Source organism: Gekko japonicus, unplaced genomic scaffold (assembly GCF_001447785.1).
Source record: "Gekko japonicus isolate JY-2015 unplaced genomic scaffold, Gekko_japonicus_V1.1 scaffold150, whole genome shotgun sequence".
NCBI lineage: Eukaryota > Metazoa > Chordata > Lepidosauria > Squamata > Gekkonidae > Gekko > Gekko japonicus.
The window spans coordinates 215,385-229,710 of NW_015160839.1; the positions used below are offsets into that span (position 1 = coordinate 215,385).

Sequence of the window (14,326 nt, forward strand, 5' to 3'; positions counted from 1 at the left end):
GTCTTGTCAAAACACCACAATGCCTACAAAATGGTGATGCCCAAAACTGCCCTTAGATGCCTCAGGTGTTAGACTCTGCCCCCCACGGCACGACTAAACTCTGTCACACCTACTGGATACGTTAACTGTGTTATGTTCAGAACTCCTGCGTACTCTCTGAAATATTCAAGAAAAGCATCCCCCCCCCCAAGTGCCATGTTGATCCTTAGGCCCTGCTTCAGTTCTGTTTTTCTATTCTCTAATGATCCAGGGTTTCCTGACATGTGGATCTCTGACATGATATTCCTGCTTCATCCAGATCTTTGCCCTGGCTTGCATTGCCCAGGCTAGCCCAATCTCACTAGATCTTGGAAGCAGTTTTTGAATGGGAGACCACCAAGGAATTCCAGGGGCACTCTGCAGAGGCAGGCAATGGTAAGGCAACTCTACTAGTCTCTTACCTTGAAAACCCTACGGGGTTGCCATAAGTTGGCTATGACTTGACGGCAATTTACACGCACACACACGCCAGATCTTTAGAAGCAACTATCGAGCCAACTGCCCGTGCTGCTGGAAATGTAGTTCTTTCTGTGTACAAATGTGTCATGTGCAAACGTAAGAGTGAGGAAGTTCCGAAACGTCAGATCATTAAGCAAATGTGTAAGCTGCAGTGGCATTTATCCAAATCAACTTGAGTCTTCTAAATAAGTTTTCTACCGCTGGTGGTGGTGGACATAGGAGATTTTTGCTTGTTTGGTAGGCCTTAAGTACTTGCTTGTTGAATAACACTGTGACTCGCCTGGAAAAATCTTAGCTCCAGGAGGTGAAAGAGGGTGCTGTCCCAGCTTGCTTAGAAATGGGCATATGATGACATTAGTCTCATGAGACGACTGACTACTTGAGAGTAAGTGCAGCTGAGCAAAGTGGGGGTGTACTTCTGAATAAACATGCATAGGATTGCTCTGTAAGACATATCCTGAATCAGAGCCTTGATTTCAGCTGCTGCGTTTAGAAACAGGCATTTTGCCATTTGTGTTACTACACCTCATGCCGTGAAGCTTTTGCGCAAAACAAAAGAAGGCCCCGTGTGACCCAATGTGAAGCTTTGAATTTGGACTGGAGGATCAATACGCAGACAAATCACTCTGTACTTTGTAGCTGATCTTCTCTGGCCAGGAGCAAAGCCTGGCGTGCAGCCAGCGCAATAGTTGCACATTTCCCTGAGCCAACAGAGCCCACAGTCTTAAGTATGCACATTCTCAAGAGCAGAGCAGGCCCTATTTGGCCTTACAGATGGTTCAGACATTACTTCCCCACAGCTTCCTCTTGCAAGTAATCTGCTGGTGCAAGTGGTCTTGGAGCTAATGCCGTAAATCGTTAGGGTGATCTTTTCACAAGTCTCTCCTTCTCCAATGCTGCTCATGAAAGAAAAGAATAATGAAGAAATAGACGCCTGAACCTGCTCACAGAGGAAAGCTGGCAAGAATAAGATTAGAGTCTGGAAGTGCCTTGGAGACAAGATTTGGGGGGGTATAAGCTTTCAAGAGTCACAGCTCCCTTCATCAGATACAAGTAGAAATGGAGATCCCTGAGCCCTTATATCCCAGTCTGAAGGTGGGAGAGTATTGCAGAGAAGGGAGTTGGGATGCAAAGGTACAATGCGAAATGTAATCACCTTGACTGGCGCAGGGGAGAAATACTTAGGAGCAAGAGGAAGAATGTAAAACCAGAGCTGACCCTGAGACACAGAAGATCACAGTAACTTCTTCTGCTTGTTTGCAGAGTTCTTCCTCCAATATTACATCACCTAGGCAAGTCGACACTTTGTGTGAGCAATTGCTAGCGGGGATCTGCAGTGGAGGGGTTGTGGCTCAGTGGTAGAGCATTTGTGTGGCATGCAGGAGGTCCAAGGTTCAGTCCTCAGCAACTCCAGGTGGTAGGTGATATGAAAGACCCCAGCCTGAGACCAGAGAACTGCTGCCAGTCCGAGAAGACAATACTGACCTTGATGGACCAATGGTCTGATTCAGTGTGAAAATATATTTTTGCAACAGCTTGAAGATTTACAATGAGCAGGCACATTACTTCTTTGTTTCACAGGAACTGCAGAGCGACACAGAGGAGAGCTACGATGATGATTGGGGGGCCTGGAGACCGTCCTATGAGGAAAGGCTGAGGGACTTGGGAATCAGGGAAAACTTTTTTACAGTAAGAGTCGTGCAACAGTGACATCAGCTGCCTCGGGAGGTAGTGAGCTCCCACTCACTGGCAATCTTTAAGCCGTGGCTGGACAAACATTTGTTAGGGATGCTCTAGGCCAGGGATGTCAAACATAAGGCCTGGGGGCCGGAACCAGCCACCCAAGGCTCTTATGCGGCCCGTGAGCAGCTAGTGCAAGGGAGGGAACAGAAGACTATTTGGGGGGGGGGGAGTGGGAGGGGGCGCCCCCCGTTGAGGCTTCAGCATGGCAGAACAACCTTGTCTACAGCAGCAGGCAAGCAGCATGGGAGTGTCTGCCCAGTGCTTTACCGCTGGCTCTCCAGTCTGCACATATAAGTTTCCCTTTGCAATGGAGCCTTGCAGTGAGGATACATGAACTCGGAGCTTACCAGCTGCTGTCCTTTATACAGTTTATATCTCTGGTACCTGGCATTACATTCATGGCACACATGGCCCGGCCGGACAAAGTGAAATTTATGTCAGATCGGGCCCTCGTTACAAATGAGTTCGACACCTCTGCTCTAGGTTGACCCTGCATTGAGCAGAGGGTTGGACTGTATGCCCCCTTCCAACTGTGATTCTGTGATTCTACATCTCTCTTCTATTCTTGCTTCATCAGAGGATTAGGAGTGTGCAGACAACTCAGTTTAGAACGGCCAAGCTGTCTTCAGAAAAAACCATATCCATATCAATGGTATGGAAATCAAGATAGGCAGGGATGCTCTATCTATGTCCTCTTTAAAAAGATACACAAGCAGTTTCTGCACATGTACATAATTCGCGGCAGCCTATTGCTTCTTTCCCCGTCACTGGTGGAAATATTTAAATAGTTCATGCAGCAGCCTGTTGGTTTTGCAACGTGGACGTGAAGATTAGAACAGCTGGGCAGGAAGTCCTTCTCTGCTCTTTTCCCATCCTCAAAGGACACCAGCTGACCGGCTTTTTCAAAGAGACCTCAGGGATGAGAGGGATACCCACTCTGAAAATGTGTGGCGCATAAGTCGGAAGAGTAAGAACTCATACCCAGGTGGAATGTGGTCACTGGAAACAATCCAAGAGAGCTCTGCGCATAGGATGAGCGAGGCAAGTACAGCTCTTCCTGGTTGCACAGTTGTCTCCCGGCACTGTAAAACGGCTGTGTGGGACTGAGGCCGTCGACATTGGCAGGTGCAAAAGCCATCTGTTCTTGCATGCATGCGGTGCAAATGCCCTCTCTGATACAATTTCCTCATTCCTGTTGATAAATGCTCGTTCCTGTGATGCCCGCCTGGATGCTTTCCATTTTGTGCAGAGACGTATGACCTGGGCGGCACTTCTGCCCAGTCTCTGACTGAACCACAATCGTATGCAGGCAGAAATCGACAGACAAGATGCACGCAAGGTTTCAGCTGATCTGGTGAAGTAAGGAACAGCTGCGGCATCAAGGCAGCATCCAGTTCACATGTGAAGTAAGGAACAGCTGCGGCATCAAGGGCGACAAAGGCAGCATCCAGTTCACACGAGAGGAGGAAGACACTCTGATGGAAGGCCTGGAAATGTATTGGATTCGTAGACAATTCAAAACGCACCAACATTATTGCATTTCCCCACTGCATCTTTCAGTCATATCAATACAATCCACCCTGTGCTGTGATTCCATATGCAACCACACATAAATATTATCCATTCACTCAACTGATATCCTGTGCGTTTCTAAATACGCTGAATTTTTTATACAGGGATTTGAAATTTTACACTAAAGGGGGGGGGAATGTTTCCCCCTGGCTGGTGTTCTTGCTGGGATTTTTAATGTGCGTAATAGCGGATAATCTATCTACAGCTATAATCCTTAATATACTGAGAGGCAAAGTAGACATTACAGATGAATGTATGTCATCGTTTTTGTGTGTGTGTTTTTTTTACTGCCCAGTGGTGGTTGTTTTTTTAATGAAACCCACTTTGACGGGAGTTGCTTAATATTTTACTTGCTTCCTGTTTTACTGTGTCAGTAAACACGAATCTGGAATCCACTGGGAGGGGGAGGGAAAGCAGTTTGGAAGGGCAACTGTGAGAGGGAAAAGGGCCAGTGAAGAAAGGGTTAAGAAGCGTGGCATGGCTGTGACTCCATGGCAGCCTCATGCATTCATTGTGTGCATGCACTCCTCCTTCTCTTGGTCTCCCACCATCCTTGTCTCCAAATCACAGCCTCCGGAGATGGCTTTTCATTTGAAAATATAAAAATCAGGGCTTAGTTATCTGAATTTGTGCGTTTCATGCAGTTTGTCCTTCAACTGGAATCAAGTTTCATTCAAACCAGCCCAGTGGATGTCCAGCTCCTGTATGCTCAGGAGTCCTGTACGGCTTATCCCAACAGACATTCTCTAGCTTTTCCGTTTATACGTCCAACCACACCATCAATGTTAAATATTTTCTCTGGCATAGCACAAGGTGCTTCACAAACATCACTAATTTATACGCTCACACCCAGGATGAGAAAGCCAAATGCTGTAAGGAAGAGTTGGGCAAAGTAGACATGAGGGAATTAAAGCACCACGTGCACCGATGTAGTGCTACTAAATCAAGGACCAGCCTAAATAGTCACTGGCCTCTAATTTCAGACTCTGCCCATCCTTGAGTCAACTCAAAACTGTGACCTCCAAGAGCAGGAGAACTCAACATGGTGCCTGTTGACACCTTTCCTGGCCTCCCCCCCCCCAGTGTTTTTAGAAAGTGGGTGGGGCCAGGTAGGGCATTTGCCCAGAAGGCTTCTTATCACCACCAGAGATTTGATTGGCTGTGCAGATTTTTAAAAATGTTGCTTGGGCAGCAGCTGCCACCACAGTGCCAGGATCTTCATTGTGTGACTGAGGAGGGTAAGCTACAACAACCATTTCATGGCAGCCATTTTGTGACTGCGCCTACCATGCTGGGTCAGAATTCCAAAGGTGCCCTGTGAGCTCAAAATTTTGGGGAGCCCTGGCTAAAGGTTCCCAGGGGAGATTCTACAATTCATCATGATGTGGCACAGCCAAGGGGACTGAGTGAAGGCCACTAGCCTTCATTGGCTTATGACTGTGTTGGCCAGGGGTCCCCTACATGGTGCCCGTGGGCGCCATAGCCCCTCCCAATACCTTTTCTGGTGCCCACCAAGTGATTTTAGAAAGTGGGTGTGGCCAGGTAGGGCTTTTGTCCAACAAGGCTTCCGATTAACTACTGGAGATTTGATTGGCTGTGTAATTTTTTTTAAAACGTTGCTTTGGCACGAAGATCTATACTATGTTACTCAAGTTAAGCTGTGGCGATCCCTTTGTGGCGGGCTCCACTTCCCATGGCAGCCATTTTTTTTTGCCGTCCCCGCCCCCCAATGCCATGTCAGAATTCTAAATGTGCCCATAGGCTCAAAAAGGTTGGCGACCCCTGGTCTTTGCACAATTTCCTTCTCCTTACTGGGACGGATCCAGACAGTTTTTTTCACTCAGCCTCTCCCAGTTACCCTCTTCACTACAGCCACTACCGCACGTGGCTATTGTCCATACAAGTCCCATGATAGCCAGCACAGGCTTTTTGTTGGTCAAAGGGGACCCCCTCCTCCATTTTTCACCAGAAGAAAAGCTGGCGGGATCCGACCTCCTATTTCTACACACTACAAGTGCTTCCAGACAACAGCAACGTAAGTACAACCTGGAGTACTACGTTACTAGGGGTTGCCAGCTCCAGGTTGGGAAATACCTTTGAGATTTTGGGGTGGAGCCTGAGGTGGGTGGGGGTTGGGGAGGGATTTCAAGGGTACAGAACCCTACAGAGTCCGCCTCCCAAAGTGGCCCCATTTCCTCCAGGGGAACAGATCTCTGCCGCCTGGAGATCAATTGTAACTGCAGATCTCCAGCCACCACCTGGAGGTTGGCAACCCCACCATCGTGCCAATTTTCTATTTGTTTTATGAGGCATGAGCCCACCTTGTGCAAAGGAGAAACATTTGTGCAGTGGGGAGAAGAGAAGGAAAAAGGGTGACATATAGAGTTAAAAATTACCAATCTACTCCACTTTTCTGCGCAGGATCCTTGGTGTTTCCAACTCAGTGTCGCTCTTTGCCCTTTATAAGGAGCTGGGTCTCCACTTGATAGAATCTCGGGCTTGGATCATTACGATCAAATATTGGCTTCGGCTCCACTTTCGATCTCCTCCTGCTAGCCTAATGGCCCAACTTTTAGCTGACCCCTATACATCAGAGTGGTCACAGGCCATAGTGAAAAAGGTGGGTACCCTAGGTATTGATCTGGAACCCCTCTATAACTGTGGTGAGGTAGCAATCTTGCAGGTGGTTAGGAGGAGGATTTGGGATACAGAGGCGCAGATTATTAATGCCGGTAGTCTTGGAGTTTGTTCTCCCTATTCATTACCCCTCCTTTCCTTGCATACCTCCATGGTACCATATATCGCTAATCTGACAATTCCAGTTTTTAGGAGGGTTTTTATGTTTGCAAGGTTCAACCTTTTCCCCTCAGTAGTGGTCTCCGGTAGATACAGGGGTGTTCCGTACAAGGATAGACTTTGTAACTGTAATCTTGGGGAACCTGATTCTATCACCCATATTCTCTTTTGTTGTCCTAAATATTGCGCTATGCACAATGTTTTTATTCGCCCGCTTCTCCCTGTGCAGAGAGATTTTCTGGATAGGGATTTAAATTTCTTTCTAGCAGACAAGAGTCCAGCAATAACACTATCTGTCGCTGAATTTTTGACTTATGTATGGAAGTCAAGAGTAGTACTTTGTAAATCTTGTAAACCATGTTAGGATTGCTTTGTATTTTGAGATATTGGGAATATTGGTCGACGTTGTTTTAGTACTACCCCTTAATTTTTTTCTTTGTTTTGGTTTATCCATGTTATGCCAATAAAGGTTTTCTGTTCTGTTCTGTTCAGAGTTAAAAATTACCAGTGGTCTGCTTCTCCAATATAGTCCTACCCATATATCAATAATTTGACACTATGCTGGCATAGTATGATCATCTTTTTTAAAAAATCTCTCACTATATGTACACATTAAATATCTACAACTGCTTTCTTAACACATACATATACAGGGATCTAAATTTACAAAAAGCATTACAAATATTGTAAATGACAAAAGGAATATTTTGTTTAGTCTTCAGCAACTGAAAGCGTTTAGTGCTAACAAGAACAATCACGGTCCTGCTGTCCAGGAGTCAACACAGATAGATTCTAGCTCTCAGCACCCATAAACTACAACAAGGGAGAAGATGAACGGTGCAATCGTATTCAGTCTAGGGCCATTTACATCAAGCCAGTTAGACTGGAGTTATTCTGGAAAACAGACTGAAGTCACTGTGTCTTAAAGTTTGAGTCCAGTGGCAACTTTAAGACCAACAATGTTTAATTCTGGGTATAAGCTTTCTTGTGCATGCACTCTTCTACAGAATCATAAAACTTTGTTGATCTTAAAGGTGCCACTGGACTCAAACTTTGTTTTATTGCTTCAGACCAACACAGCTACCCACCTGAATCTAACATTGCACGGCAAAGAGCTTAAGTCTGGAGCATAGAATATGATTCCTCACTGTGTTTCTTACAGCCTGATTTCCAGTTTTCAAAATTAACTTCTACACTATGTAGCTTACTTCACGGGGTTTGGAGAAGCACCCAACTGAGTCTGATGTTTGCCTGTTCAAGCGCAAGGTGCGTTTCACAGCCATCCTGTTTAACTATATTCTAGTAAGAAAGCCAAGTTTGAAACTGCTGGGAATTTGTATCATTTCCAGAGTGTGCGGCGAAGGGGTGAATGGAAACGTCACTTGGAAGAGATATTTGGCATCCAGCATCAACTGTGGAGAATTCTCTCTATTGTTCAGCATCGCCTGAAATTAAGAATAAAGAGGGAGAGAAGATTAAAGCAGCACCGGTTCAAAACAGCAAACTGAGGGACAAAAAGTTCTCTTCAAAACAACACAGCCTGTCTGGTGGGACTGCGGAGCAGCAGCAATTAAATAGATTTACCTGTACTTTACGGACAAATGATGGAGTCACTCTTTTCTCAAAATCATCGATGGGAGTATACGAATTCAGGATTTTTACTATCTATATAACATGAAAACGAGTGAATTAATGCTTGCAATCCACATTCTGAAAAAAGACATCTTCAGAGGAAAAAAACAATAATTGCAGCAATAACTTTTTATGTTTTCTTCCAAAAGCAACATATTGGACAGACACAAAAGGGAGTTCAGAAAGGGGCCAGAACAGTTAAGAGAAAGAAAGCAAAGAACGGGAGCCTGATTGAAACCTAAAATATCGGGACCACGGATGGGACTGCACATAAAGCAGAGGAGGTTGTTGTTCTGTTTCTTTGTGAACAGACAGCTCAACAGATAAATGTTTTTTTAAACAATTGTGGACATTTTAATGAGAGAAGAAGTTGTGATCCAAAAAGAGGGGCAAGGCCGTACCAGCACAGCTCACCAGGGAAAAGCCTGAGTGCGTGCCTGCCCAGCTGAAATGAAGTGTCATCAGGGTTCTCAGGGGACACTCTGTACAATACTCTATGATTCCAAGAAGGAATGCCCTGGGCCAATACCTGCACGGCAGATAAGGACGTGCAGCGTTCAGAGATCTCTTTGGCGTCATCGTCTGTGATCTTTTTCACTTGAAGGAGCCAAGCAGCTTGGGAAAGAGGCTCCAAAGTCTCCTTGGCAGAGCAGTTCTGCAGATTCTTCTCCTTAAGCCATTCTTCCAGGTAGCTAATGTTACACCTGGGATGAACAAGCAGAAGGAAACAGGTTTTTTTAAAAAAATTCCCCTTCTCTCGGAAGCTAGCAATGCAATGAATCACTTTTCACTATCCAGAAAAATCTCAAATGCAAGAAAAAAATGTCCCATCGAAAGCAATCTGGTGCACCTTGACCTGCATGGCCCAGGCTAGCCTGATCGTGTCAGATTTTGGAAAGCTAAGCATTGCTGCATTGGAAATAACAGAATTTGTAAGAACATGGTGGGTACCGTACTATAGTTAGCTGAAATGCTACTGTTATTCCTCTATTTCGGGGGTCCTCAACCTCTGTGAGCCTGGGGTCACATTTGAACACACACACACACACACAAAGCTGCCTTTTACTGAATCAGACCATTGGTCTATCAAAGTCTGTACTGTCTACTCAGACGGGCAGTGGCTGTTCAGGGTCTCAGGCCGAGGTCTTTCGTATCACCTATTCCTCTATAACTGGAGATGCTGGGGACTGAACCTGGGACCTTCTGCACGCCAAGCAAATGCTCTGCCACTGAGCCATGGCCTATATTGTCCCCTAAACTAAATTTGGAACTCTGACATAGGATGATAGGTGCAACAACAAAATGGCTGCCACAGGAGGCGGAGCCAGCCACAAAATGATTGCCACAGCTTAATTTCAGAAACACAGTGCAGATCCACGTGCTGTGGTGCCAAAGCAACATTTTAAAAAAAATCTGCACAGCCCATCAACTCTCCAATAGTCAATCAGAAGCCTTCCTGCGCAAAAGCCCTACCTGGCCCCACCCACTTCCTAAAAACATTTGGTGGGCCCCAGAAAAGGTGTAGGTGGGCACCACAGGACCATGCTGGGGGCTCCTGCTCTGTTTTATTAAGTTCTGATGTTTGTCGTGGTAGGCCACTGTGTAAAACAGGTTGCAGGACTAGACACAACAACGGGCTAGTCCAGCACAGCTCTTCTTTTGTCTTCCTATTTGTAAAAGGATTACAACTTTAAAAACCCTTCTGATACACAAATAATGAAAACTGAATTGTGTTGTTTTAAATGCCGACTTGTTATGAATATACTGCTCTCTCTTTTTTTGCCAATACACTTAAAATCCTCTATCTGTAACAGAACGGCAGAAAACAAAATTCTGGAGAGAGAAGAAAATGATTTTTTTTTAGGAATCAAACAGCTCACAAACCTCACTAAAGTGCATCCGTGACACCTGGATGCAGGATGAAATCAGTGGACAACAGTCACAAAATGGCAAAACACATCAGGCTCATGATTTAGCAGTGAAAACCTCTGCACTGTTGCCTTCCACGTCACAGACTGTTTCAGCAAAAGCAGTTGTTGTGCCCTTGGTCTCCCGTTTCCCCCGGTTGTACTGCTCAATTTCCCACCATTTGCTGCGTGGCCGCATTTTGACCCACATCTCCCCCTGATTTCCCCCATGTCTTCTTGATCTTTATTTTTTAGCATCAAGAAGACACAGGGGAAGATGCGGGTCAAAATGCGGCTGCGCAGCAAATAGTGGGAAATTGAGCAATACAACCAGGGGAAACGGGAGATCAAGGGCGGAACAATTGCTCTTGCGGAATCGGTCAGTTTGGCCTCCTAGAACCACTACGGTGTATGTGGTTACAGTCAGATTCAGACCAGGGAAGCTAGTCCGTGATCCTCACTGGGTGTCCTTGGGTCAGTCACACTCTCTGAGCATTATCTAATCCAGGGGTCCCCAATGTGGTGCCCGTGGGTGCCATAGCACTTGCCAACATGTTTCCTGCGCCCTCCAAGCATTTTTAGAAAGTGGGTGGAGCCAAGCGGGGCTCTTGCCTAGCAGAGGTTCTGATTGGCCACTGGAGATCACATTGGCTGTGCAGCAGGCTTGCCAGGTCTTACCTTGGCTGGAGCGAGGGAGTTTGGGGGGTGTTCCGGGAGTGGGTGGAGACATCACGTGACGTCCCTGACTTGATGACATCACCTGGAATGATGTCATTGTGCAGGGGACTGTGCGGGGGATGCTCTGGTATTTGGGCAAACTATGTTTTTTCCAGCCTCAAAACCACAGACTTTGCCCAAATACCAGACCACCCCCGCGTGACAGCCCCAGCACAATGATGTCACTTCTGGGTGATGTCATTACGTCAGGGTCATCATGCAGCGACGTCCGTGTTTCTGGGTGGGGCTTCCCCTGCCAGCCAGGTGGCTGGTGGCAGGTTGAAGCCCTAAAAATCGGGGGTTTCCCCAATGCCACCAGGGAAATGGCAACCCTACTGTGAAGATTAAAATAACACTGTTTTTGTGGCAGCTGCCAAAACAGTGTTGGTTTTATTCTCTCTCACTCCACTTTCCCAGTGTATTTTTTAAAAAATTACTATTATCCCCTGCACATGGGTTCTCTCTCTGTGTGGCTCTACCTCCTGCAGTGGACATTTTGCAGCCGGCTCCACCTCCCATGGAAGCTATTTTGGTTTGTTCCCACCATCCTGTATTCGAATTCCCAAGGTACCCGTGGGCTCAAAAAGGTTGGGGAGCCCCGACCGAATCTGAGAATAAAATGGGAGCGGGAGAACCTGAACTCCTGGTTGGAACGGCAGGTTGGAATGGCAGGATAAAAACAAATGTAGTCAATACTTCTGATTTGTTTTAAAGGGTAAGGCTTAAGTGTAGCAAGCCTGCAAACTCTAAGCATTGTTCCCAGTTGATTCTTTTGAGCCAAAATGAGAACACCCGGGCAAGATTCTCAGCGATTACTTGATGACAAAGTCACCTTTAAGGACAAGACGTATTACAGCGGTCTCCTAAACCAAGTTACACTCTTCTGAGCCCACTGATTTCAGCTGACATGGAAGGATTGCACTGTTAGTCTGAGACAGGGTCTTCGTTTTAAGTTGCAGCACTGTAAAATGCTTGCACGTATGAATCAACAGGCTGACTGAGTTTCTGAACGGATTGAGTCTACTGAAAATGCAGATTCCTGGAGTTCCGCTTTCTTCACAAAACTGCATAACAAAGCAGTGGCACACGTTGCAGCACTGTAAAATGCTTGCACGTACGAATCAACAGGCTGACTGAGTTTCTGTACGGATTGCGTCTACTGCAAATGCAGGTACCTGGAGTTCCACTTTCTTCACAAAACAGCAGTGGCACGCTCTCCATTTAGGGTAAATTAAATGCCACTCAAAATTACAGGCAAAATAAGATTTAACTGATTAGTAACATATAAACCTATGTTTTCAATGTGTATTTTCCTCCAAAGAGTTTTGATGGCATACAGAGAGCTTAGGGTTTACAGTCCCTAAAGGAGTTTTCGTTCAAGGAGTTTTGATGCTGTAAAGGGGGTTTGGCTCCACAATCCTGCCAAGTAGCATGAGAGAGAAGTGACAGCTCTGGATCCACCCAGGGCTGCTTTTGCAACCAGGGGCTTGGGAGTGAGGGAGGGGAGGAGGTTTGCACTTGGCTCCCCGGGGTGGCCCATGGGCAGCAGCAGTCAGGCCCAGATTCCAAGACAGGAGCCAATCAGCAGCAGGCCAGTTGGGTAGGCGGCAGGGCCCTGTGGGTGGAGCAGGAGGCCCAAGGCTTCAATGGGGTCCTCTCCCAGAAGATTTAAAGAGGTGCCACTGGGGACTGGGCCTCTCAGTCTGCACTGGCTTGCCCAAGGCCAGCCAGTGAGGTTCACTTGAACCTGGGTCTCCCTTCTCCAAGCCCAATATTCAGCCAGTGTGCAAAAGACCAAAAAACCCCCAAAAACCTAAACCCAGCCCCACAAGCTAAAATTGTTCCGCATCAATTTTTGCAGTGTACAATCACATTTGTGGGGTTTTGCATGGTATCTGATACACTCCCACGCATTAAAAAGACAAAAAACACCTCTCATTAATTGCTTTGTGGAAACGTCACAAGGCTTCACCTTATCTGCATGCCTTTTCGACAAGAGCACATGTCCTTGCGGAGGAAGAGGCTATTAAGCGTGACAGCTCCGATCAGATAGAAAAGCTGCTTCACCGCCTGCTTTAGAAGCTCCGAGTCCAAGCCGTTCTGACACATGGTGGTATAAAAATAGCTGAGCTGCTGCAAGATGGAGGTCATGGTGTAGGCATCTGTGTCGTCGATGCTAGAGGACCGCTTGCGGAACCCGGTCGGTTTTAAGCCAGAAATCCCCTGGAGGCTTTCATACTCCAGCATTCCGGGCACTGGAAAAAGATAACAGCGAGCGAGCAAATCTAAAAAGGTCCCTTTATCTCTGCCATTTGGCTCTGGAAACAAGTCATGATTTTCAAAAGCTGCTTAGATGTTTTAAATATCAGTTGCTTATTACTGCACTAATGCAAAGCGGAAAAGCCATCTGGGATATAACCTGTGCTCTGAGAATCCCATATTCAGGCTGAACAAAATGGAAATTCAGATGATACGGAGGGTAGGCAATTCACCCCTTGAAGAAAACTCAAATGTCTATTTGAATATCATGCTAAGTGCAGGACTGTAACTGCATTCACATGAACACTGTAATGTAATCCTTTGGCCTGTGCTTTGGTTTCTAAAACCATGATTGGGCTCCCGTTCAGGAATAATAACTGCCATCTTCCTGTTAAGAAACAGAGATCTGAATGTACCTTTTTAGAATGCATTGAGGGCTTCTGCAGTGCAATCCTAAGTACCCTTTTTCCTGGGAGTAATCCCCATTGAATAGACCTGTGGGATTCTGAGGAGTCTTGCTTAGGATTTCTAGCCTATTCTCCTAAGAGGGAGGATCATTGTTGACTTTTTCCATGATAGGGGATAGCACCTCTTTCCAGTTTTGCTAATGTCTGTATACTACAGCAAGTCTCTTGACGGGTGCAAGGAAAGAAAGATTGCTCCAGATATAACCCATGCTGGTTTAGAGCCCAGGTTTGCCTGGAGCACAGCTGCTCCTTCTATACTAGGGTGACACCTAGGGATGCCAGCCTCTAGGTGGGACCTGTGGATCAGTGTTCCCTCTGAGCTGGGTTAGTGTGAGCTACCTCACCGTTTTTTAGCCTCCGGCTCACACATTTTTGTCCTGGCTCAGGATGGATGGCTCCAGAGTAAACTAACTTATGCAGTAGCCAAATCGCTTGCTCACAACTTTAATGCCAGTAGCTGACAAAGTAGAATTTTTGCTCACAAGACTCCACAGCTTAGAGGGAGCATTGCTCCCCCCCCCTCCGAATTACAGGTCATCTTCAGACTGGAGAGATCAGTTCGCCTGGACAAAATGGAAGCTTTGGACTCTGTGGCATTGTACCCCAATGAGGTTCCTGTCCCCGCCCACCACCACCCCGGTTCCATCCCCAAATCTCCAGGCGTTTCCAAACTGGATCTGGCAACCCTGCCCCTCCATCCTCCACCAGTGGCCCGGGGGGGGGGGGCTGGAAGCC

General features: G+C 46.5%; 1 protein-coding gene across 1 annotated transcript in view; it reads right to left on the bottom strand.

Annotated features, from left to right (window-relative positions):
• Positions 1-7,784: 7,784 nt before the first annotated feature.
• MYO5C (myosin VC) overlaps positions 7,785-14,326 on the bottom strand; it is an 81,521-nt gene continuing 74,979 nt past the window's right edge. The window contains 4 exon segments of the mRNA XM_015418804.1: positions 7,785-8,054; positions 8,194-8,274; positions 8,771-8,945; positions 12,838-13,120. Of these exon segments, the coding sequence (XP_015274290.1) occupies positions 7,902-8,054; positions 8,194-8,274; positions 8,771-8,945; positions 12,838-13,120 (692 nt within the window). The 3' untranslated portion in view covers positions 7,785-7,901.